The following is a 22954-nucleotide window of genomic DNA, read 5'->3' on the forward strand; positions in this document are numbered from 1 at the left end:
AGGCAGAAGGGAGAATAAACCTTTTGTGACGGCTTCATGCAAATATATCTCGTTTGTGTTAAAACAGCGTTAGCATGACATGATTGAAGGTTTTGAGGCATATTACTGTTTTTAAATGCTTTTAAATGTACTTTTAATGATGTAATGCACATTAAGTTACCTTGTGTATGAAATATGTTATACAAATAAAGCTGTCTTGACTTGCTGATTATGCCAGCCGGGTGATCCTCACCCCATTCGCTTTCCACTTTGTTTTATAGAGATGGCGGAATTATAATATTCATCCATCCATCCATTTTCTTGACTTTATTTTATTTTGAAACAGTTGCTTACCAAATGTTGTCTTGCTCCATCCATTTGTACTTTCTGCAACTTCAGAAGCCCATTTCGGGAGCAAAGCAGCTGTGCCAAGATTAATTTTGCTCGTGGCTGGTTGTTGAAATGTATTATGCAGACAAAGCCCAATTTTGAATATAATCGTGCTGATACAAATATGGTTGGTATCAATTTTTACACAATTTGGAATGCAAAATTATGAAATTAACTGTGAAACCATGCTGACACGACTATGTTAGAATTACTTCTTACCTGACCTATTAAAAACTACAAATACACAGTGAAAAAAAATCCCACGCAACACTTCATATTTAAGACTCTCCTATAGTCATCTGTCTTTAGCACCCTTTATGGTAATGAGGTGTGCAGATCTAGTTATGGCAGGCCTATCAAACTGAACTGCACAGACAACCTGTAGGCCTTGCCCGAAGCCAACAAGTTAATTACAATGCCAAGGATAACAAATGACTAAACATGCTTCGCTTTTTAATAACCTTGTACAGCAACAACATAACAAGAAGATACCACACTGAGTGGTCCTTGATTCAAATAAAATGCATGGATGATGAGCATTTAGTTTAATAAGTTCTTGAGGTACCAATAAACTTCAGAGTTGAACATTTATGAGATGCCGGATGGACTTTTTATATGTACATTCTTCTTCGAGGGATACTTACTGAGTCACGCATTGAGTAGATTCGAAAATGTGGAAATATTTTGTCCACAAGGTCCAAACAAGAATGTTTGTGAAATGTGTTGTGGTGTTTGCTGCTTTTATTATGACATTTTAAATGATAATCTTTCAATGTAGCGTCTTTAAAAGAGCGCCTTCAAACATTAACTTGAATTTGATCTTTTTCCATTTCTGCTGATAAAACGTTCTTCGTTCTGGTTGGGGGCCATTATTAAAATGACTTATTCAAATTGTTCACATCTCAAGCATTTTCCCATCAGGAATTATTTAACAGTAATATTGTATATCCAGAAGTAGTGAGAACCTAAAACATCTTAAAAAGCTTAATGGCCTCATATGTGTTGGCTTTTAGATTCATAAATAAGTGATGGAGTGAAACAGAAATAGTTGCAAGTCACTCAACTGGCAGTTGGTGGGAAAATGCCAGTAACTGAGTGCATTGTTTCACATTATTATTTCCGTACCTTTTTTTTTTTTATACTCGTGTGCACATGGCAACTAATTTATAATGAGCCAGCAATGGACTTGCCTGGTCAGGCATGGTAATCTAAAATCAAATCAACAAAAAGTTTGTAAGACAATTGCACAAATTACAAGTCTTTTTATCAATTTATTTAAATTTAATTTAATTTACCTGGAAGGTATGGTTTGTTTGAAATTTCCACCAGTGTTTGAAGATCTATTTGTGAAATGCTCTTGCCCCCTGAAAAACAATTGAAGTTTCCATGTGTGCAGCAAACAAGTGTGAAGTGTCAACATGAGGATTGGCGTCACCGTAATATGAAATTGCTTCTCTTGGTTACAGGCACAGTTCTGTGTTTGTGTTGTTGTGTGTTTGTGATCCTGCTTTATATTCAGATTGCAACTCTAGAGAACTAAGAATCACAAACGCTTTGGCGAGGGTGTGTGAGTGTGTGCGCGCGCGTGAGACAAATTACAAACTTTCTGCTTACAAGCATGACACAAGGTGAGCGTGTGACTGTGACTATTTGTGGCATGATAATATAGTAAACAAAGCAACAGAATCAATTAAAACTATGTTGTTTCTCACCATAACATCACTGCATTAAACAGGCTTGTAATCAAAAAAAAAAAAAACAGGCTTGTAATCAGGACAACAACTTCCTGTCATTACCACAGCATGGTGTTACAACCCAAAATGTTGCCCTCCATGTTAGACCCAAAACAAACTAGAATTGATCATGTCAACTTTTCTAACTTAGAATATATCCCAATTTTAAATAACCAGGGATATAAACATGACAAGTCCAGCTAATATTCCAAGAATATTCGAGTTGTTCTTAATCTTGTTGGACGTACTGAACCCCACCAGTTTCCTATGCGCATTCACCGAACCCTTCTTTATTGAAAATAAAATATTTGTTTGATTTTATTTATTTATTTATTTATTTGATTATTTATTTTTTTTAAATAAAGACTTTAGTTGGTATAGATAGGATTTACTGGTGAATAGAATGAACAGCTGCGATTGGCTGGCAACCAGTCCAGGGTATACCCCGCCTACTGCCCAAAGCCAGCTGAGATAGGCGGCAGCACCCTTGTGAGGAATAAGCGGTCAAAAAAATGGATGGGTGGATGGATAGAATGAACAGGGAGAATAGCCTTTTCATATAATCTGGCTCTCTTCACCTTGAATTAAGAAAGTATCTCTTGAATTCTCATAGCCATGCAGCTTAAAAATGTGTTCTTTTAGATATCTAGTTGTGCTGGACTAGAATTGCTCAACTTGGCATAAGAAATTATGCAGTTAGACACTGACTCCCATCACTCAATATATAAAATATTTGTCTTCCCTCGCTATAACGCGATTCACTTTTCCCGGTCTCGCTGTATCGCGGATTTTTTTTTAAGTGCAATTTTGCATATTTTTTTACAGTAATATACCCATTTTATAAAATTTATGAAGGTTTGAATATTGTCAATGTTTGGACAAGAGAGAAATGTGAGAACATGTAAATGCCTCAATGAGAAAAGTGTCTAAATTGTGCGGTCGCGGATTTTAGAGCCTTAAAACATTTATAAGAGTTGTAAAACATAAAGCTAACTACTTCGCGGATTTCATTTATTTCGGGTATTTTTTGGAACCTAACCCCAGCGGAAAACGAGGGAACACTGTATAAAGCTTTAAAACATCCACCACTGTTTTCTTTTCTTAAGCTGGTACCCAGGGGCAGCAGATACAATGAAAACAGCAGAGGGCCCAGAATTGATCCCTGTGGAACACCATACATTATGCATATGAATTCATAATTACCATATTTGTCCAACCACTTTCGTTAGTATGAAGTGATTACAATAATAAAGAAATGACACGAAATGACATAATAAGAAAGAAATGACACCATCACAACTGTCACAAGACAACTGCTGAGCGCATCAAATTCCCTGCAGCCAATGATGACCAGTTGGAGCATATCCTCACAAATCATTCTGTAAGTCAGGTGTGTGTCTTGACCTCCGCTGAACCCCTGAGACTGACTCGCCAAACTCCAGGGTTTCGATCGAAGTCAGGTTAAGAACTGTCCTAGAGGCATGCCAACTCTAACCCTGGTTTTCATTTATACTCAAATCCATCAAGGTGGGCCGATACAATACATCACGTACTTCAGGCTTAAAGGTATTCTTTACCTCAACTTTCATATGGATCATGAGACTATAAGATAAGATTTCTCTGAGGTTAACCAAGTATAGCTAGTCCAGTCTGGTGTGATATTTCTGGATATCTGGATATCTCCAATACAAAGCACTCATATATACATCAAGCAAGCTGACACATTTGGAAGTGTGTTGTTTTCCATAAAAGAGAAATGGCAAAAGAGCGATAAGAGGTGTATACGTAAACCAACACATTAAACACTGCTATTTTTTAAGAAGCAATAGTGTATACTCCAGAGACTAACATTCTTTGTCTTCTTCTTTTTTCACACATATGTATCACTTGAGAAGTGTATGGAGAAAAGGGAATTAGGGATTTAAAACAGTAGGTATCAAGAGCAATGCAGCAGTTTTTCATGAACGCCTTATGCTCAAACCAAACAATAATGTGCATTTTCTGGATTTCCTGACATACTTTTCCTCCCCATTTTGTATTCAAAGAAGCACCCCCCTATCCAGAAACCTGGCACTGTCACTAATTTTTCTCCTTGTCAGAGACAAAGGGGTTTTAAGTCTGTAGGAGTTCTTGCAGAGAGCGCCGCCACTTGCAGGCAATATTTCACCTCATCCATCTAGCAAGGATAATAGAGTGTCCTTGCTTTTCAACGCCTGGAGGAGTGACCAGTTATCACGTGCCACCAGCCCTGTTGTTAATAAAACGAGGACGGGAGGATCAAGTTGAGGATAAAAAGAAGAAAGACACATGAGGGGGTAGAGGACAAATGGGTGCATGTTATTTTGACAGATGTCTCTGACCGGTGAAGTTAATGTGATCAGCAATTAGTTACCAAGTTGGCATCTTACCTTTGAAGATGAAATTTAGACCCATAACCTCCTTGTTTAGGTCATGGGTGGGAGAAGTGAGAAGAATTGTAGTAGAGAGACGGGGCATGCAGTAATAGGCTGATCTAGCTAATGGCCAAACTGACCTTCAGCGAAAGTCAAACATTAAGAAGAGAAAGTAGTGTGTCATACAAATCCACTGCAGCTGAACCCAGTTTGCACCAATTACATTGGCTTTTGGATTGTAAGCTTTTTGGATTGTAAGCATTTTTTGTAAGCTTTTCTTAACTATTTAAAGCCACTTAAATAAGAGTCAAAATAGTTTGCTTTGTGTCCTGATACTTTTGTTCATTTGGTTTTGCATGAACATTCACAGATTGACATTAAATTATAAAATTACTGGATACATCAGTTTGTACACAAGAATTACTCACTGTTTCCTTTTTGAATGTCATGACATTTTCATTCGTGGCCGTGACTGGTCAAAAGAAATGTGCACAATGCCGCATCATCCAGTTCAAAGTATTGTACAGAATGTCCCGCCTTTCCCGAGCAAATCACCATGGCACAGTCCCAGATTGATACTGTGGAGAACTCCCTTGAGTGAATCACAATATCCATCTGGCTATTGCCAGGTTAACAATTTGCTGCAGTCTTAGAATCTTTGACAAAGTCACAGAAATGGTGAATGAAATGATTGAAAGTTGTGGTGCCAGTCGAACACATAATGAGCAAATTGGTCTGTGCGTGTATTTACTGAAGCTCCAGGATCATTGCTGCATGCTGGCGGTTTATAGAAAATCTTGGTTGGCAGTGTGAACAAAGCACAATTTGTGGCAGCAAATACAATATCTGCACAACGGCTGCTGGTTATCAAAAAAAAAAAAAAGTCCGTATGATGCATAGAAGAAAAATCACATGGTGAAGGAAGGTATATTGTTTTGCAAAGAACAATTTAGAGTTGGGAACATGATGATGTTTTTTGATTAAAACAAGAAAGGGAAATGTTTTGTTCAGACTACACAGAAATAGCAACTATATTGTGGCTTCGATGTAGTGCCTGGATGCTATTACTGTCTGAATTGGGGCACCAAACTAATTTCAATGACTTATTTATCCATCTGCATGTACTGTGAACGATGATGAATATATTTTAAAGAACAAAAACAGGATACGTTAATTATGGTTACACTTTATACAACCCAACACCAACTTAAACTTTATCAGCAACTATTTCAACCCAATCAAAGGGACTTGGTAGCATACAATTTGTTTTAATTAATAATCTGAACATAGAATGAACTTTGGCCTGTGGATTTCGAATTGTCACGACATTATCTATGTTCTTTGCTATCGGTAATATTTACTCAGCAATGTGGTAAGAATCTTGACTCAATTTTGTTCCTTTACCCTTTTGTTGTATTTTACTATGTCATTTTTTTTTTCTAAGATGTATTGTCAGATAATATCGACACCATCAAACTCTCCCATTTTTTTTTTAAGATGCTTCACCTACAACTGCAAGGCATACAGGCTTTTTCTCCTCTAACATGGACAAATACATCCTAGAGGAGAAATAGAGAGGCACCGCTAAAGTGAAGTCAAGTAGTGGAGAGGACTGAATGGCACAGGATAGTTGAACCTTTCCATTGATCATGATGAGGAAAGTCAGCTTACTCACCAAAGCACCAACTAACGGCTGTTAGAAAAGTGGACTTTTTTGTTTAAACTATCATCAGCCGCAGCCGACATGAGTAACGTTATGCATGCTGTGATTTTGAGATTACAATGACAGCATTCCGGTGCCCTCATACTGGTTAGTGGATACTTCATTCATGTTCATTCTCTCTCATCTACTAACAACTTCACACATGTAGACTGTGACACGAGGGAATAGACCTCCTACAGGGTATGCCAAATGCCAATGTGAAGGGAGCATACGGCTCTTTCTTTTCTCTTTGCTCTGGGGAATCTGACCACAACTTGAAACCTTGAGACCACCAACAGGCCTCTATTGGAACAGCAGGCAGCCAACATAAGGACTGTGACAGTTTAGTTTCAAGAAACAGTGGAATTGCTGCAGGTGTGTCTTGATGTCTTAGACTGGTTTTATGTTTTTAAAGATAAGGATTTAATAACTTATCACAATAATAATAATAATAAGGTAATACCATTATAACAATGTTGTAACACAGTTATTATTATCGTTTAAGATTTTGTGCAGCACTTTGTTTCAACTGTGTTGTGCTCTATAAATTGAGTTGAAGTTATTAGACAAGGCAATTTTTTTAAATGTAGTTTTCTGTTTTGTTGAGAATGCAATTTGTTAAATCCACTGTAACTTGATCACATGAACCCTGATAAGGTTCATATGGGTGCTCAACAGTTTTCTAAATTGAATCATTTTCATCAGCTGTGTTTTTGTTTTTTTTACAATGTCTGTTAATGCTGACCCATCCCTCATGCATCAGCTCCCTGATGCACTGAACAATGAAAAAAAAAAAAAGGAACTTATCGAACCCCAATACAATAAAGATGTTGGGTAACTTAATGGTGCAGCTGTGTAGGGGCACTGTGGCCATCTTGCTTGGAGGCGATAATGAGAGTCATCATTTCCTTTGGGCAGGAAGAAAGCAGGGAGAGTGTGTATACCTCCATCCATTGTGGTCCAGAAAGAAAATGGCACCACTCCACAATGATACCAGACAAGAAATTTGAGGAACACGCCAGACAAGTATTGATTTATTAATCTTTTGGGACACATAAATTTAAAGTAGAAAGTACTGTATCAGAGTATGTGCCACCCTGATAGCCCTGTTCTCCCATATAGCAGTATTTCAGCCACTTATATCCGTGTTCTTGTTCGATCACAAACCACATCTCATGCATGAGCACAGGTGAAGGTGGGAACGTAGATTGATCGGTAAATTAAGAGCTTTGGCTTTCCACTCACAACTTTTGTTACCACGACAAACTGTAGAGTCTGCATCTTTCCAGATGCTGCATCAATCCACCTTTTGTCTCACTTGTGAACAAGAACCCAAGATACTTGAACTTCTCCACTTGGGGCAGGATCATATTCTTGACCGTGAGAGGGCATTCCAACCATTTACTCACTGAGTATTATGGCCTCTGATTTGGACATGCTTATTCTCACCCCAACCTCTTCACACTCAGCTACGAATTGCACCAGCGAGAGGTGAAGATTACGGTTCGATGAATCCAACAGAACCTCGTAATCCATAAGAAGAACAGACATAATACTGAGGCTTTGGCTGTACCTTGGAATTCTGTCCTAAAAGGGTATAAGCAGAATTGGTGACAAAGGTCTGCCTTGGTGAGATTAAATCGGGATCTGAAAACGAATCCGACTTACAAAATGTACTGCCAGCAATGCGGACCACTGGCTGTACAGGGACCAAACAGTCGATGTACAACTTTGAAGTCATTAAAGGAACAGCAACATGAAAAATCAACTTTTTGGAGCTTTTAGCCGTGTTAAAATGCTAATTCCTCACCAAAAACATGACGTGAGTGGTGTTTTCCTCCATTCACCCCTCTATGAGAAATTCTAGATCATTCTGCTCTCCAAGCACCAGCCACTCCCAACCAGAGAAATTGAGCTGTTGGCACTCTTTGACATCATAAGGTGCGGACACCCCCCCGCATCGCCACTGCGGACGAAACCCACGCCCACTTTCTCTGAGACCTCCATGTGATAGTGACAAAAGTAGCCTTGATCAGTAAATATTCTGTCCAAATGAATTCAAAGCAATCAATTATCCTTTAAATTTGCGGGGCCGGGCGGCACGGTGGATGACTGGTTAGCACATTCGCCTCCAGTGCTGAGGATGCAAGATCGAGTCAAGGCTTTGGCCTGCCTGGGTGGAATTTGCATGTTCTCCCAGTACCTGTGTGGGTCTTCTCCGGGGTCTCCAGTCTCCTCCCACATTCCAAAGACATGCTTGGCAGGTGAATTGGGCGCTCTGAGTTGTCCCTAGGTGTGCTTATGAGTGTGAGTGGTTTGTTCATCTCTCTGTGCCCTGCAATTGGCTGGAAACCAGTTCAGGATGTACCCTGCCTACTGCCCGAAGCCGGCTGGGATAGGCTCCAACCCTTATGAGGAGTAACTGGTTAAAAAATGGATGGATGGATGGATGGATGGATGGAAGGATGGATGGATGGATGGATGGATGGATTGATGTATACTGGAAATTGCATTTCACACAATATATATATATATATATATATATATATATAAATATATATATATATATATGCAATTAGGAGGGTTTTGCTATGGGGGAATGATGGCCGGAAGTCTTAAATCAAAAACACGTCTTGTGGTCACAACCGCAGAAGGATAAAATATCATAGCAGACCGGGAATATTGCTGGTGAATTCTATAGATGTGCAGTCGTTTGACCTCTTGTGCTGACTGGAGCCACTACGGTCTAATCAGTGCAGCACAAGACTGTACCTGAGGGCTTGTATCCAACCTATTGGGAGTTTGGGGAGGTGAGACTTCCATTCTCAATGTTTATAGTGGATGTGTACTGCTGCCTTGTGAGCCATACCCACATGTTGATATTCCACCCACAAGAGCACAGGTGATAAAAGTTTAATGTGTGTACAACTAATGAGAATATACAGTAAGGATGTGGCAAGATAATGCTCTGGAAAACAAAGCACCACATTTGGTGTTTAAAATATATGTAACCACCCTGTTTTGACACAACATCTAATGATGTGATTTCTTAATTTATTTATGACTAAATGTGCATTTGTATTATTATTCTATTTTTGTAAGTTTTAGTTCAAAATGGCTTACTTCATCCGGGATCCCTCATACCAGACAAATGTAGAACCTGTGCGTAGTCTAAAATGCTGAATGTAAAAAAGCTCAATGTCGCCTACAACCAATTGACACCAAAATTTATGTGCACCTTTTCCTCATACTTATGGCCACGCCAAACTCTGAAAATATTGGCTGCTGTCTCGCTTCAAAGTAGCAGTAGTAGCCGTACATGTGCACTCCCCACATAGGTATGTCAACTATGCATCACGTATACTGAGCTCCACAACTGCAACAATATTCTAAGAAATAATTTTGATTCAAACCCGATAATTCTGATTCACTTATCACAATTCCGCTCCCAAGCCACTCCTCTGAGTTCGAATTACCACTGAATTGTGCACAGCCCTATGCACACTGAACTTTAATATAGGTTTATGATTTTTTGTTTAAAGATTTTCTTGACAACACTTTACCGAAACCTTGAGCAAAACCTTGACAGGAAACAGGTTTCTCTTTAAAGTAATACTGTAAATATAACATTGATTAATTCCCTCTGAATTATTTATTTTCACAAAGGTTGATAGTGGTTTATGCAGTGTACGCATCAAAAGTAGACAAAATACTGGTTAATATGGACACTGTAGACATAGCTTCTCTATTGGCCTTGCGGACCTTCTATATATGCACACATGCTATCTGTGGGTGTGTTTGCAGAATATTATAATAGTTTCTCTGGATCATAATCACAGCGGGCAATCAATGGTCAGGTGTGTCTACTGTGTAGATATATATCAACAAAATAAAAGCTGAAAAGAGGATCACAGAGGCAAATTAACATGATAGAGTTCATAATGTGAAGAGAATATGGTAAGAGGCTTTGCTAGCAAGGAACGTTCCCGTGGTTTATGTGCTGTATTGATGATGGAAAATTAAGAGAAACTGACATCCAAGATTCTCCTGTGTGTATGTGCAACAACACAAGCAATCTTCTCCAACCCCCAGATGACTATCACACGCTGTGTTTTCCAAGTATGGAGTTAATGAGACTAATACTTATTACTCAAGTAAAAATAGCAGGCACATTTTCATCACGTTAAGCAATGAACCTAATGATGTTGTACCTACAATCTAAGAGAATTTCTAATGAGTGAAGAATACTTGGTATGGGAAAGAATTAGCAAACGCACAGTTTATGATCAAGACTAAGCATGCTTGAATGTTTTGAATGAGCGGTGAGCATTTTACTGAATTTGAAACAAGTCACTTCTTAACAAGCAATATTCTCTTTGATATTTCAAATTTAATGAGATGCATGAATGCATGGTGATTAATGACAAATGGGACAATTTGTACTCACTAAGGGTGTGCAAGGGGTCCAATATTCAGGGTTGAGCTCAGCTCGGGGACGTAGGTCCAGATATTCAGGGTTCAGTTCAGTTCGGGCGCGTGTTAATGTTCCCTTTAATGAAGATTAAAAAAATAAGTTAGAGAATAATAGTATGGATGGTATTTTCTTTTTTTAAATATATCCAACAACTATTATGTTCCACTGGGGTAGAATATAAACACACTCATAACACAAAATACTTAAAAACATAGAAATAATCATTTAATTTAAAACTATTATACAGTTCTCAAAGGAGCAGAACTCTTTTTACAACCTGAACTGAATCAAGATAAAGTAGCAACTTGTCATGGCAGAGCAATTAGAAATGCAAATTCACAATTGTTTAATGAATGTTCTAAAAGAACTCCAGTTAAATTATGAGCAAATGTTGTCACAAACAATTACAGCATCCATTTTTTTTGTCGCATTTCTTGGGCCATGTGCCCTAGATAATACTCTAAGTCGGTGGAGTGGACTGAATCCTGTGGGCCCCATGAGGTCTATGATGTATACTGTAATTATCTGCTGATTCTCAAAATGGCTGTGTGTAATGAGGCTACTCTGTATGAAACCTCAGGCATAAATCACTGTCTTTAGCTGACTTCCAGATGAACAACATCAACAGCTCAAAGACGGAATTGTATAGCAGTTATCCAGGTGGTAGCGTTGAACTTGGATTCATCATCAACACAGGCAATTTTGTTTGTTAAACTTAGTTACTCACACAATTTTCTGCCTCCATCAAAAGAGTCAATATACCTGCACACATTTTCAGTTATCTACAACATGTAAAGTTTGGCAGCCATTGCATTATCAGCTAGCTGCTTTATTGTAGGGATTGTTTATTGATGTTCAACTATTAAATGGCAGCATGCCAATTTGTCTGTCTGGCTGCTGTCACTTGTATAAAGAGCTGTTTCTATAATATGCACTGCGAATGTAACCGCATTTAACACTTATCTGTATGAAGTAATAAATACATTTTTTGTTATTATACCATCAGTGTGACCCTTATGTTGAAATATACATATACATACATGTATACATGGATGCAACTAACTATCTATGGTCCAAATACCATTTTTCCAAGACTGCAGTTGATTTCCTGCACTTTAATAGACTGAAAAATGTTGTTTCAGGAGTTCAGCAAAGTGATATAGAATCTTGAAAATTAATAATCCAGACAATACAAACTAATATGTGAGCACAAATACTACTGCAGAAAAGTGTACCCTAAGTAATTAACTGAGCTTCTAATCACATTCTCAACCTTGTAGATTATGTTTTTTACAGGGAACATGGAAAGGTAAGAAATAGTATCATACTGCCAAATCTCCCCATGGGCCTTTAAAGTCATTCTGCTGAACTTGTGGGCGAGGGGATGTGTTTCATTAGGGGGATAAAACACACTTTAATTAGCTTTACTATTAGCCAAGTGCTGCCAAACCATCCCAGTCACAGCAGACCTTTAGTTCTGTTTAATTACATTGGAGATATCACAGTATGCACTCTTCCTTGACATCACAAGACTAGATTCTTCCCCCAACAAGTGTTTTTTTTATTTTGTTTTTTTTATTTTTTTTAAAAGCTGTGTGCATGTGCTTGCATGTGTCTGTGCATGTGGTACAAAGAAAGGAGCTTGTGACTGCTCATAAGATTTAGGAGCTAAAAAGAATGATTTGATTGTTTAGTGGTGTTATTCTCAGGCGCTGATAATTAAATAACTTTAACCCAGAAAAACATGTGACGTAACTATAAAGACCAAATGTATTCTTTTGTTTTCTCAATTTCTTTATCACCCCTAACATCTTTTGAGGCAACTGTTGTTCTGGTACTGGCTTAAGAACAACAATTGCATGTGGACAAAATTATTGCTACTCTTGATGTTAAAAAGTAACTATTGGGGATGCAGGTGAATAACCCGAGTTATTTTATTTTATTTATTTATTTTAAGGTACTCATGGAGGCTGTCCAAAAATCTGACATTAGGAAATTCGTCCTTGGCAGTATTTGGTGCTACGCTGTGGCAGTTTGATATCTGCAAATCACCTACATCATCTGCATCAGACAGAAAGTTTATTTTTATTTTTTTTCTATGTCATTGTGTTCAACGAAATTTCAAAAGTCGTAGCAGTATCGGTGAGTACTCATAAAATACTAAAAAAGTGGTATCAAACATCCCTGCAAATTTATAATTACTGAGAATTACCTTGAACTCTTGCCAATCAGGCATTCCTTTTTTGTGTGGTCCAACACAATTGTTTTTTAAAACAAACTAATGAAACTGGCCCAGATATAAATGTTGGAACATGTCCATTAGACGTTTTTCATGCAAAACCTTGAGTCAATCTCAGCAACCAAACAATATTCTAACTGTGACTATCAAAAGGTATTTTTGGCCCACTCGTGCTAGACTGCCTGCCTGTTTCAGCACCTTCTACCTTTACATTACAAACATTACCTAACTCCTCCCTAACAACACAAACCGTGATCAACGATTAAATGCAGCAAAATAAAAACCCAAAATGCTAAGTGTGTTGGCATAAAGTGGTAGAAGTTAAGAAATATTACACATTTCAGGAAGGACTGTATATCACTGGAGGCTGGCTGTGAGTTTGACAAAATATGCAAATCGAATTCGGCGCGAGGTATGGACCTTTGCCCTGAGTAACCCCTTGCAACCGTATCCCGCTGAATTTGAAGATCCCTACATGAGGACTTCAAATTGAGCAATGAGCATATTCCACACGAAGAAACTTTAATATGTGGCACTTACAGCACAGTAAAATCAAATACAGCCTCATCTGACTTGTCTCTGGATGTCGCCCAATCTGGGTTAATATATTAAGGCTATAATCACGCTGTGCTGGCATGGCTCTCACCTCCTTTTCAGCCTGATGACTTACAGGCAGAAGCATTGGTAATACAAATGAGCCTGGTAAGTGGTCCTCTGTGGGGAAGGGAAAGTCCCCCCGGACATCAGTCTGAAATCAACTGACTTGTGTTGTCTGTTAGTCTACATTCTTGAACTAAAAGTATACATTACAATTCAGAAGAAGTTATCAACCTGAATGTAGTGAAAGTTGTTCATTCCTTCCTTTCTCTGTTTAATCTTTATATGAATATTCTATTTATGTATTTAACTGCTTGTGTGTCTGTCGGTTGTATCTAGATTATATGAAGCAGTTTATAAAGTTTTGTGGTAAAATATGAGCAAATAATGACTTCATTTAAGGTATTATTTTATTTTGGTCGGCTCAGTCTGTAACGACTTGGACTTTGGAGTCAGATGACCCCAGTCCCACTATCGACATAAAAAAAAAATGTTAAAATGGCAACAAGTTGTTTGTAGCAAGCAGACGAGCATCCCTCAAACTGTTGAGATGCCGTTGAGCAAAGCATCGTCCCTACAAGCCCAGCTAAAGTGGAATAACCTTTGCTCAATTCTGGTTTTAAGTGATGTACAACACAAGGTATACATGGCAGCACGAGGTGAGGTTTCATTTGATGGACACCAATGAGCACAATAAATTCAAATTAACTCTAAAATTAAAAAGTTGTGCAATACCTACCTTTAGTACCTACATTGTAGTCAATGTTCTCTTTTTGTCTGTTAGTTAAAAAAAATCTCTTATACTCTTGTTTTGAAAATAAATGGTTCAGTTTGAATTAGCTTAAAAAAACAAAACAAAAAAAACAAACAAAGACCACAGACTTGTCCTCTTTCACTGCACCCACTGTGTTCAAATACAACACTTCATTTCACAGTCGTGCATTAAAACATACTGTATATAAGCTACAAGGCAGGCAGACAGAACAACTGGGGAAGGCAGAACCTCCAATTATTCTGTTACTGCAACTAATGGCACCTGTTTCGAGAAGCTTTACAACCGTGAGCATCTGCATCTTGTACATTTCGATCAGTCTCCCACTTTGTCTCCTTACAGGTTCTTTATTCATTCGAAAGCCGCTTGTTGAAGCTCAAGTTCTTTGAGTCAACCAGAGATTTCTCATTAAAGCTTTGCAACACTGTGGTACCCATTTTATTCCACTTTGCAATTATACCCAGCAGCTCAAACACTGCTCAGAGAAGTTAGGGTGCTATTTAAAGTAATTTAAAATCCATAGTTTTGATGTGGCCATCATAGAAGGGTTACAATGAAAAGACTGATTTACAGGATATAATTGTCAAAATTACCTCTTTATCTGAGTCTATTGCCAAAAGAGTGTCAGTTGTTGCTGTGCAGGGGGAAAAAATGAGAGAACGTTTGTATTAAGCAGCCGCCCGGTGGGACAAAGTGCAAATGTAAAGTGAATGGTAAATGACTATTCTGTGCCAACTTTTGTACAGTATAGAAACATGAGTGAAAGTTCAATACGTTGCACAGCTGGGAAATGGAACACCTGCTAGTGTATGAGCAGCTCCAGTTTTAAACCTAATGGGCTTCAACCTTTTACCATACAGATAAGCAAGTCATATTTAGCTTGTGTTTAAAGGCAAAGTCAAGACAAAAATGTTATTTAATATATCTATGTGTCCACGACCCGTCAAAACATGGTATTCTGATTAATATGGCATTTGTGGAATATGAATAAAGCAGACAAAAAAAAATAAAAAATAAATCCCTTTATGTATTCCGTTATGAGATGTGTTTGAGATACTTGGTCACAAACAACACAGGTGCTTCTACTCAACTGACAGGTAAACGCGCTTGTTCACCTGCAGGTTGAGTAGAAGCACCTGTGTCTAAAAAACTGTGGCAGAGTTTTGACTTTCCTGACCTGAATTTGCCACCTCTGGTAGTGGGAGTTTTTGTTTTCTGTGTAAACAGGTGTTTGGGATTCACTGACTTAAAAGATGATCAACCAATTATAACGTATATACAGTTATCGCTGATAAGATGGCAATGTGTCGCAATATTCCAAAGAGAAATCCGTGTTGCTGATGTAGTCCCAAAGTGTTTGTGATTTGCTTGGGTTATTTGATAACAATGTTGCTTTATGAACTGAGATAAGATTAATTTAGCACTAACCTTCACCTCAATGTCAAATAATTGTGGTATAACACTTCTAGCTACCGAGTACAGAGAAGATATTTTGTTGTGGTTGAGAAAACAGGTTGAAGAAATTGGTCGACGATACGTGAAATAAATTATTAGATGTTTAGCCGTTGCTTTCAATGTCAGATGTACTGCATTAAAATATATTATTGTAACAAAGATCCATCTGCCAGTTTTTTATGCAATACACTGACTTTTGTCCTCATAAATGTGTAAATCAGCATTTAAAAAAGACCAATCTACCAAAAGGGCCAAGACAAGCCAGCGATAAATCATAAAGTGATAAGAATTAATATTAGCGCAGATTGAAATGAGTCAACAGTGGGGCCACATCAGGTAATCCACAGTTAATAAAGGCATACGATGTTATCTGCACCAGCCAAGCTATAATGCCACTAAATGAGATGAAGTCAAGTGGAGTGGGGCCAATGGTCCAGATAGACTGTCTGCAGGATGCGATTAATAGCAAAATCACTCAGCCAACGTTAAACCTGAAGGATTTGAAGGATTTGAGGTTACAAAGGAAGAAGGGAGGTGCTCCAGAACGCAATGATCACTTAAACTGGAAGATGTTTGCTTCAAAGAGTCTGCTGTACTTCAAATGTGTTCAGAATAAATTACTTCTAAATGTCCCAAGTAGGCTTTGGGGAGGTTGGATAGTGTTACTAATGACAGCTAGTGACCATGGTAACAACTACATTATTGTATGTAATGATGTGTTGTAATGCATTATATATGTCTATCTTATTGATTCTGGAAGTTTAAGTATCTACCACTTGAGAAGCTTAATGCGTTTTCAAACCCACACACGAGGAACACCCAGAGCTGTTGGTCAGGAAAAGTAAAGTTGGATGTAAAACAGAGGTTACGTTATAGTGCAGTATTGATTCTTTTCACTTCAGATGCATAGCTGATGCCCTAAAGGTATCAAGAAAAATAAAAAGTCAAATAAATCCCAGATCTAGGTTTTTGAGGCGTTTAGGGATTAATGAAGCTCAGAAGGACTTAAAAGGGAGCTGTTAGTTAGAATGTTGGATGGGAGTTTGCCATCAACCTTTCACTTGTTCCCCCCAACTGCTGCAGCAATGAATTTTAAAAGCTGCAGGTTTCTAGCTCGCCTTCTGTTATGTGCCATAAAATCCTTTTTCTTAATGTGAGCTGCCCTTTATCCATAAATTCCAGCCCTGGGCCACACAATCTGCAAAACGGCATAAGCATATTTCAATGGCCATTCTACTCAAAATATTTTGGAATATCCACACGAACGTGTTGAATAAACTAGTCTATCAGGTGTTACACTGTGGATAATACAGAGAGAGAGAGAGAGAGAGAGAGAGAGAGAGAGAGAGAGACTACATGACTGGACTGGTCATTTTCCCGAATTGTTTTCTTATGTTGTCAGAATACGGAATTCATACGAAATGCATATTCAAACAGGTGACAAAAAACACAACAAAAAACTGTATACTCATTCATTCACTGCCTTTGACAAGTATACTTGTCAATTATATATATTTTTTAGAGCGGGGATAGATGGGGGAGAATTTGATTATGCTCCACTGTAAATGTCAAACTTGGAAACAACTTTTTTTAAATTTTATTTTATTAAATCACTCACTCACACACACACACTCATACACAAGCTCACTTCATGTAAGCCACATGGGTCTCCCAGGCGGAGGAGCGAACCCACACCAACCGGCACCGGAGGCAAGTGACGGTTCCACTCCTCCACCTGGAGCCAACTTGGAAACAATTTTACTGATGCCCAACCCCCGGTAGATGACATCAATACCTCATTTTATACGAAATAAACAGTTTCAGAGTCCATGGGAGAAATGGCTGTATTTTGTGCAACTTACATTTTTCAGCTGTCAATTATAAAAGAACGGGACGAGGCAAAAAGTAGGGAGTCTATTCTGTCATTTGGTAGATTTGGTTTATATATAATTATTGAATGTAATATCACGTGGGTATTGAACTTTTTGAAATTTTCTAAAATGGCTGGCAGTGAAATACATTCTTAAAAAACTCATAATGTTTGATTCTCTGCCAGGAGTTTGCATTTACCATTTGTTCTGTTAACAAATAAAAAAAAAAAAACCTACTAAATAAAACCTAACATACTCATAACTGTGACCTAAAATATCAATTCTGACTTTCTCTCAGGGCATACTAAAGTTGATATCTTGCCTAAGCTCGGAAGCGCGTCTTGCAAAGAACTCAAATGTGACATGTTTCCTTTATTCCTTTTCTGTTGTTTAAAATCTTTCCTTGGGAACAATTCTCTTGATGTTTACTTTTCCAGAGACCCTTTAGTGTTGAACATGGATGAAATATGTGGCATATACATCAGTGGAAGATGTATAATGGACACACTCATTTTCTTGGCTCACTGGCTTGGCTTCTTTAGCTTCTGACTGTGCCCATGTATTTCCACAGTGGCTTTCAAGTAAAGTGCATCGAAAATTACTGTATTCACAGCACTTTTAAACATTTTGCTATATTACAACTGGAAAGCCTCAAGTACTGAATGGACACCACATGCCAGATTCAGTGTATAGAATTGTGTGATTGCTCCTGGTCAATCATCCATCCATCCATCCATCCATCCATCCATCCATCCATCCATCCATCCATCCATCCATCCATGGTCTATACCACTTAAACGCAAACAAACGGTTGCAGTGCACTTGAGCCTATCCCAGCTGGCCTTGGGTGAGACACTGCACTGTACATCCTGGACCAGGAGCAGGTAAATGGTAAGGCATGCTCCCATTCACTGTAGAAAAATATCTAATTCAAGATAATGCCGTGTAATTAAATATTCTATTCATATCATTATAATCAATGTAATGATGATAACGAGCAATTTAGAAAAATGTTCACTGTTAAGTCCTCCATTGTTTTGAATTTCCGAAAAGGGACTATAAATTGCGGCATATCATTTAGAGTGTGTATTACTTCTCATTGCACTTCATTTCAACTCATTGTAATGTAGCTTTAACACTGTACTGGTTATGAGATATCCGTGTGAACATCATGTGTTGTCTAAAACAACCTATGCATTCATTCATTCAACTTGCTTTCCAACTACAGTCGTGCAGATAAGCTGTAGTGAGCGCTCGCTCCCTCCTCAGATGCTTATTGCCTAAATCTCTTTCGAACTGGCAGAGAATCACATAATTGGCCGTGGTCCATTTGCTCATCTGTGTGTGTGTGTCCTCTCACTAACAGCAGATTTTAATGAATCGGTTTTACAGTGTTTAGAGCTTCTGGCTATAAGAGGGTCAGGGTGGGAGTGAATGACTCTGACCACTGAGAGACAGCCAAGCATGGATATCTATAGTCTCGGCGGTTTGAGCGCAGTGTGATCAGCTTAATCAAAAACAATGCTGTTTTCTCCCTCTCTCCCTTGCTATCTTTCTGACAGTGTAGGCTGCTCTCTCTTCTCGTCCGTTACAATGATGCACACCCAAAAGAATCGCCTTCTCGTCACTATTCGTCGCCTGCATGTACACCTACCTGGATGGCACTGAATGACAGGTGAAAGCAATTGCAAATTAGGTTCGTTCGTTTTGGGGTCTCTTGTGTTTAAAGTTGGCAAAATAAATAGTTTAAAGGGTATACTTAGAGAAAGGCCAGCATTACATTCATTCAGTCAAACCTATGCCAAGAAATGACTCACTTTTCAGTTGATGGAAATAAAAACAATTAATGCAAAAAAACTGAATACAAGAAAATTAAAAGACAACCATTCTGGGCATTGTTTTATGTAATTGTGTTCACTTATGTTCAATGAATTTTAGAATTAGAAGGATAGGCCCCCTAGCCTGGATGGTTTAGATTCCCTCCTCCATCACATCTGATTCAAATGATCAGAACGTTATCAGGCTTCTGCAGAGCTTGCTGATGAGCTCAACATTTGAATCAGGTGTGCTGGAGGAGGGAAACATCTAATACATGTAGGATAGAGTCCCTCTAGAACCAGTTGGTGACATCATGCTCAAATGGAAAGCAAACTGTATATAGTAAACATTAAAAATAACGTGAGGAAAAATATTCGAGTGTTTGTGAACAGTTTTTTGGCCAATTCGATGTCAACATGTGCAAGTCATGACCACGTGACAATTTGACAGTCCAAAAATCACCAACTTTACATAAAATTCCTTGACCAAAAAAAAAATTATAATAATTGCTTCTTGAGAGTTATTGTAGTTGCTTATGTTTAATATTAGGTATTTTATTAAAAATATGCTTCCACTTTTGTAAATACAGTAGAATCACTAGGAGCAGTACAGGCGCATATAAATGGTTTATAAGTGTGACGCATTGCTTGATGCACAGCCTCTGCAGTGCTACAAAGTATGTACAGCTCACAGCAGTGCACCGAGAGCCAAGTCCACTGATTTACCATGTCAACTTCTCTAATTCACCATGTTCTCCATGTTGGCCAGACAATCCATGTAGACGGCTTCAAACCAGCCACACTAACAGAACTGGCAGTTGGGGGTCTGCCCACTGTGTCACTGGCTATGACACACCTGTCAATCAAATGCAAATAGCACAAGATAAAAGCTAGTAAGCGCTTGTACCGCTGCTCCTGCCAGAACGACGCAAGAGTTTTTGTCAGTGTTGCAACCCACATTCAAAAGTCGATTAGAGTCTACTTTCAACTCCTGCTGTAGTTCACCACTTTATCTACATTTTGAGGTGTCCAACACACTTTTAAAGACTGTCCCTTTCATCCAACAATGCTGCTCACCGGGAGCAAATTAGAGTTCACTGTCTTGCCCAAGGACACTTCAGCAGCAGACAGTCAAGAGCCGGGATTCAAACCCTTCAGCCACAAGACGATCTCCTCTGTCAACTGAGTGAGCAGCAGCCACCCAAAACAGTGTTTGACTGCAACAATGACGTCTGGATGCCCTTGAATAAGATAAATGGTTGTGCTGAAGATGGAATTTGTTCATATCTGTGCTCCTGTATAAAAACTTGATTTAGGTATGCAGAAAACAGATATGCAGCCCACTAAACCTAGACCAACACAGAATAGAAAATATTTCTTTACAAAAACATTACTATTAAGCTGTCAGCTACAAGGAAAATGTAATTATATTAGCTTCTATAGTTTCAGGGGCTCTTTTGAACAAAGCCACCATGATGACAACCGTATTTACTTCTTCCAAAATTACTTAAATATAGTGTTCCTAGATTATGTAATTTAAAAAATAAATACATAAATCTGTTATTTAATCTTCAGAAAATAATGTGTTATTAACACCTTCACTGTCACAGACGTTTATATTTGTCAACTGGAACCCACCAACATATACTGAACGTCAAGTACGTTTTTCAACAGGAAGACATGGACGAGGGTCTTTCCCAGCTTCTCTGTGAAATTGAGGTTTCTAAACTACTAATAATTCGCAAATCTCTGTAGATGGCAGAATTGCATCATTTTGAGTTTGAGATCAAGGACAGCTTTTGAGTAGAAGATAAAATTATGGGGGAATCTGAGCTTGCTGCGTCTATTATTAGTTTGGGTACCTCATAGTTGAACAGAATATGCATAACGTCGCTGTCCTGTCTTTTGTCTTTTTTTTTTTTTTTTATATAGATGTTTTTGGGTGTCTGCATTCAGTTTCATCCCATAAATGTAAAAAAAAAAAAAGAAAAAAGAAAAAAAAAAAAAAAAGGACATAAGTATTTTTCACAGGTCAGCGACGATATGTATGTTATTATTTCAATTGGGGTCATTGAAGGTAGTAGAAAATGTTTGTAACAATAATGACAAAATATACAGCAGTTTATTTAGTGAATGACGAACACCAGTCAATGTCAGTGTCACTCATGGGACTGGGTGAAGGAATGAGGGAGTAGCAGTGACAGACCAACCCACTTCATATATGCCACATATGAGGCATCACCGCCATGCATTCATCCTTTTTTGTTGTTTTTTTTAAGCATTTTGTTTTGGGAGGCTTGGTGCTTATATCGTGATAGAACACCATATTCTGTTGGCTTTGTAAGATCAGTCAAAAACAGCTGGTAAAAAGCGTAGTTCTGCTTTGAAAAGGGCTGGCAAACAAATATTTTTAACCCAAACATATTGTTGTTCAATTGCTCTTCAATATCAACTGACACTCTCTCATCCATGTAAATTGTAAGCCTATGGACTGTTTCTGTATCTCAATTAAATTTGCAACAAAAACCTCTCAGAGTTGCTGTTTGGAGATAAGCTGCACAGTAGATATTTGTATTTTTATGAAAACACGACAGACCTTTGGAGAATTCTGCATCAAGAGATTGTTGAGACTCCAGAGACACCAGCAGGTTCAAAGACCTGTTTGCTGCTCAACCGTGGAGTTTGTACTGCTGCTCTTTTTAATACCATGCATTCACCTGATAGAAATCTTCCTTAATATGCCGTCTTTTTGCCCGGTATGACGAAAATCTGTGACTTGCTCAAACATGTTGAATAAACTACTTACAGATTTCCCTTTAATTAGACTCATCCTCTACGAAAAGAAGTATTAAGCTTGAGTGAGATTTATTTTTAGCAGAAATAAAATCTTTCGAAAACCACCTGGGCAAAAATAATAATACCTTACACAAAATAATTTGTTGCACGACCTCTTGAGGCAATAAATGCCTGTAAACAATTTCTCTAACTCTCAGTGGGACTTCTCTACAGTCCAAAAGTATTTTATCCATTTCCTCCTGACCAAACTGCTTTAGTTGTCTCAATTAGTTCTACAGTTAATGTATTCTTGAGTTGTTCCTGAATCTATGGGTCATTATAGAGTATGCCATCCATTTTCTATACCACTTATCCTCATTAGGGTCACAGGTGTGGTGGAGCCTGTCCCATCTGCCTTTGGGAAAGAGGCGGAGTACACACTGGACTAGACTGAATTAAACATTTTAGAAAGTATTTTGTAATGGCCATTGAAATCAATAGTCACATCTATAAGTGCTTTTAATAGTTTCCATTTTGACATGCAGCTTGAGATTCAAATGAACCTTTTGAGGCCGTGAAAAATCAACAAAATGTGAAATGATATAGTACTGTTGCGAATGTTAGTTAGTTTTTAATATCAGTTATAAATGAAGGCATTTTAAAATGGAGCAAAGTTTGGGATAGATTATCTTGTTTGTCAACATATGTATTATTATACAACGCCAAAAACACAAAAAAAAATGCTCAGTGTCCTTGC

The 22954-nt window shown here is 38.1% G+C and overlaps 1 protein-coding gene across 5 annotated transcripts in view; it reads right to left on the reverse strand.

The window, feature by feature from the left end:
• The window catches only part of LOC144017720 (protocadherin-9-like), a 156795-nt gene that overhangs the window by 95954 nt on the left and 37887 nt on the right, over nt 1-22954 (reverse strand). For 2 of the 5 annotated variants that reach the window (XM_077519594.1, XM_077519592.1), the window contains exon 3: nt 10645-10746. The exons of the other annotated variants lie outside the window; for them this stretch is intronic. In XM_077519594.1, the coding sequence (XP_077375720.1) occupies nt 10645-10746 (102 nt within the window). The remainder of the gene's footprint in view (nt 1-10644; nt 10747-22954) is intronic. 5 annotated transcript variants of the gene reach the window in all.

Source organism: Festucalex cinctus, chromosome 4, assembly GCF_051991245.1.
Source record: "Festucalex cinctus isolate MCC-2025b chromosome 4, RoL_Fcin_1.0, whole genome shotgun sequence".
Classification (NCBI taxonomy): Eukaryota; Metazoa; Chordata; class Actinopteri; order Syngnathiformes; family Syngnathidae; genus Festucalex; species Festucalex cinctus.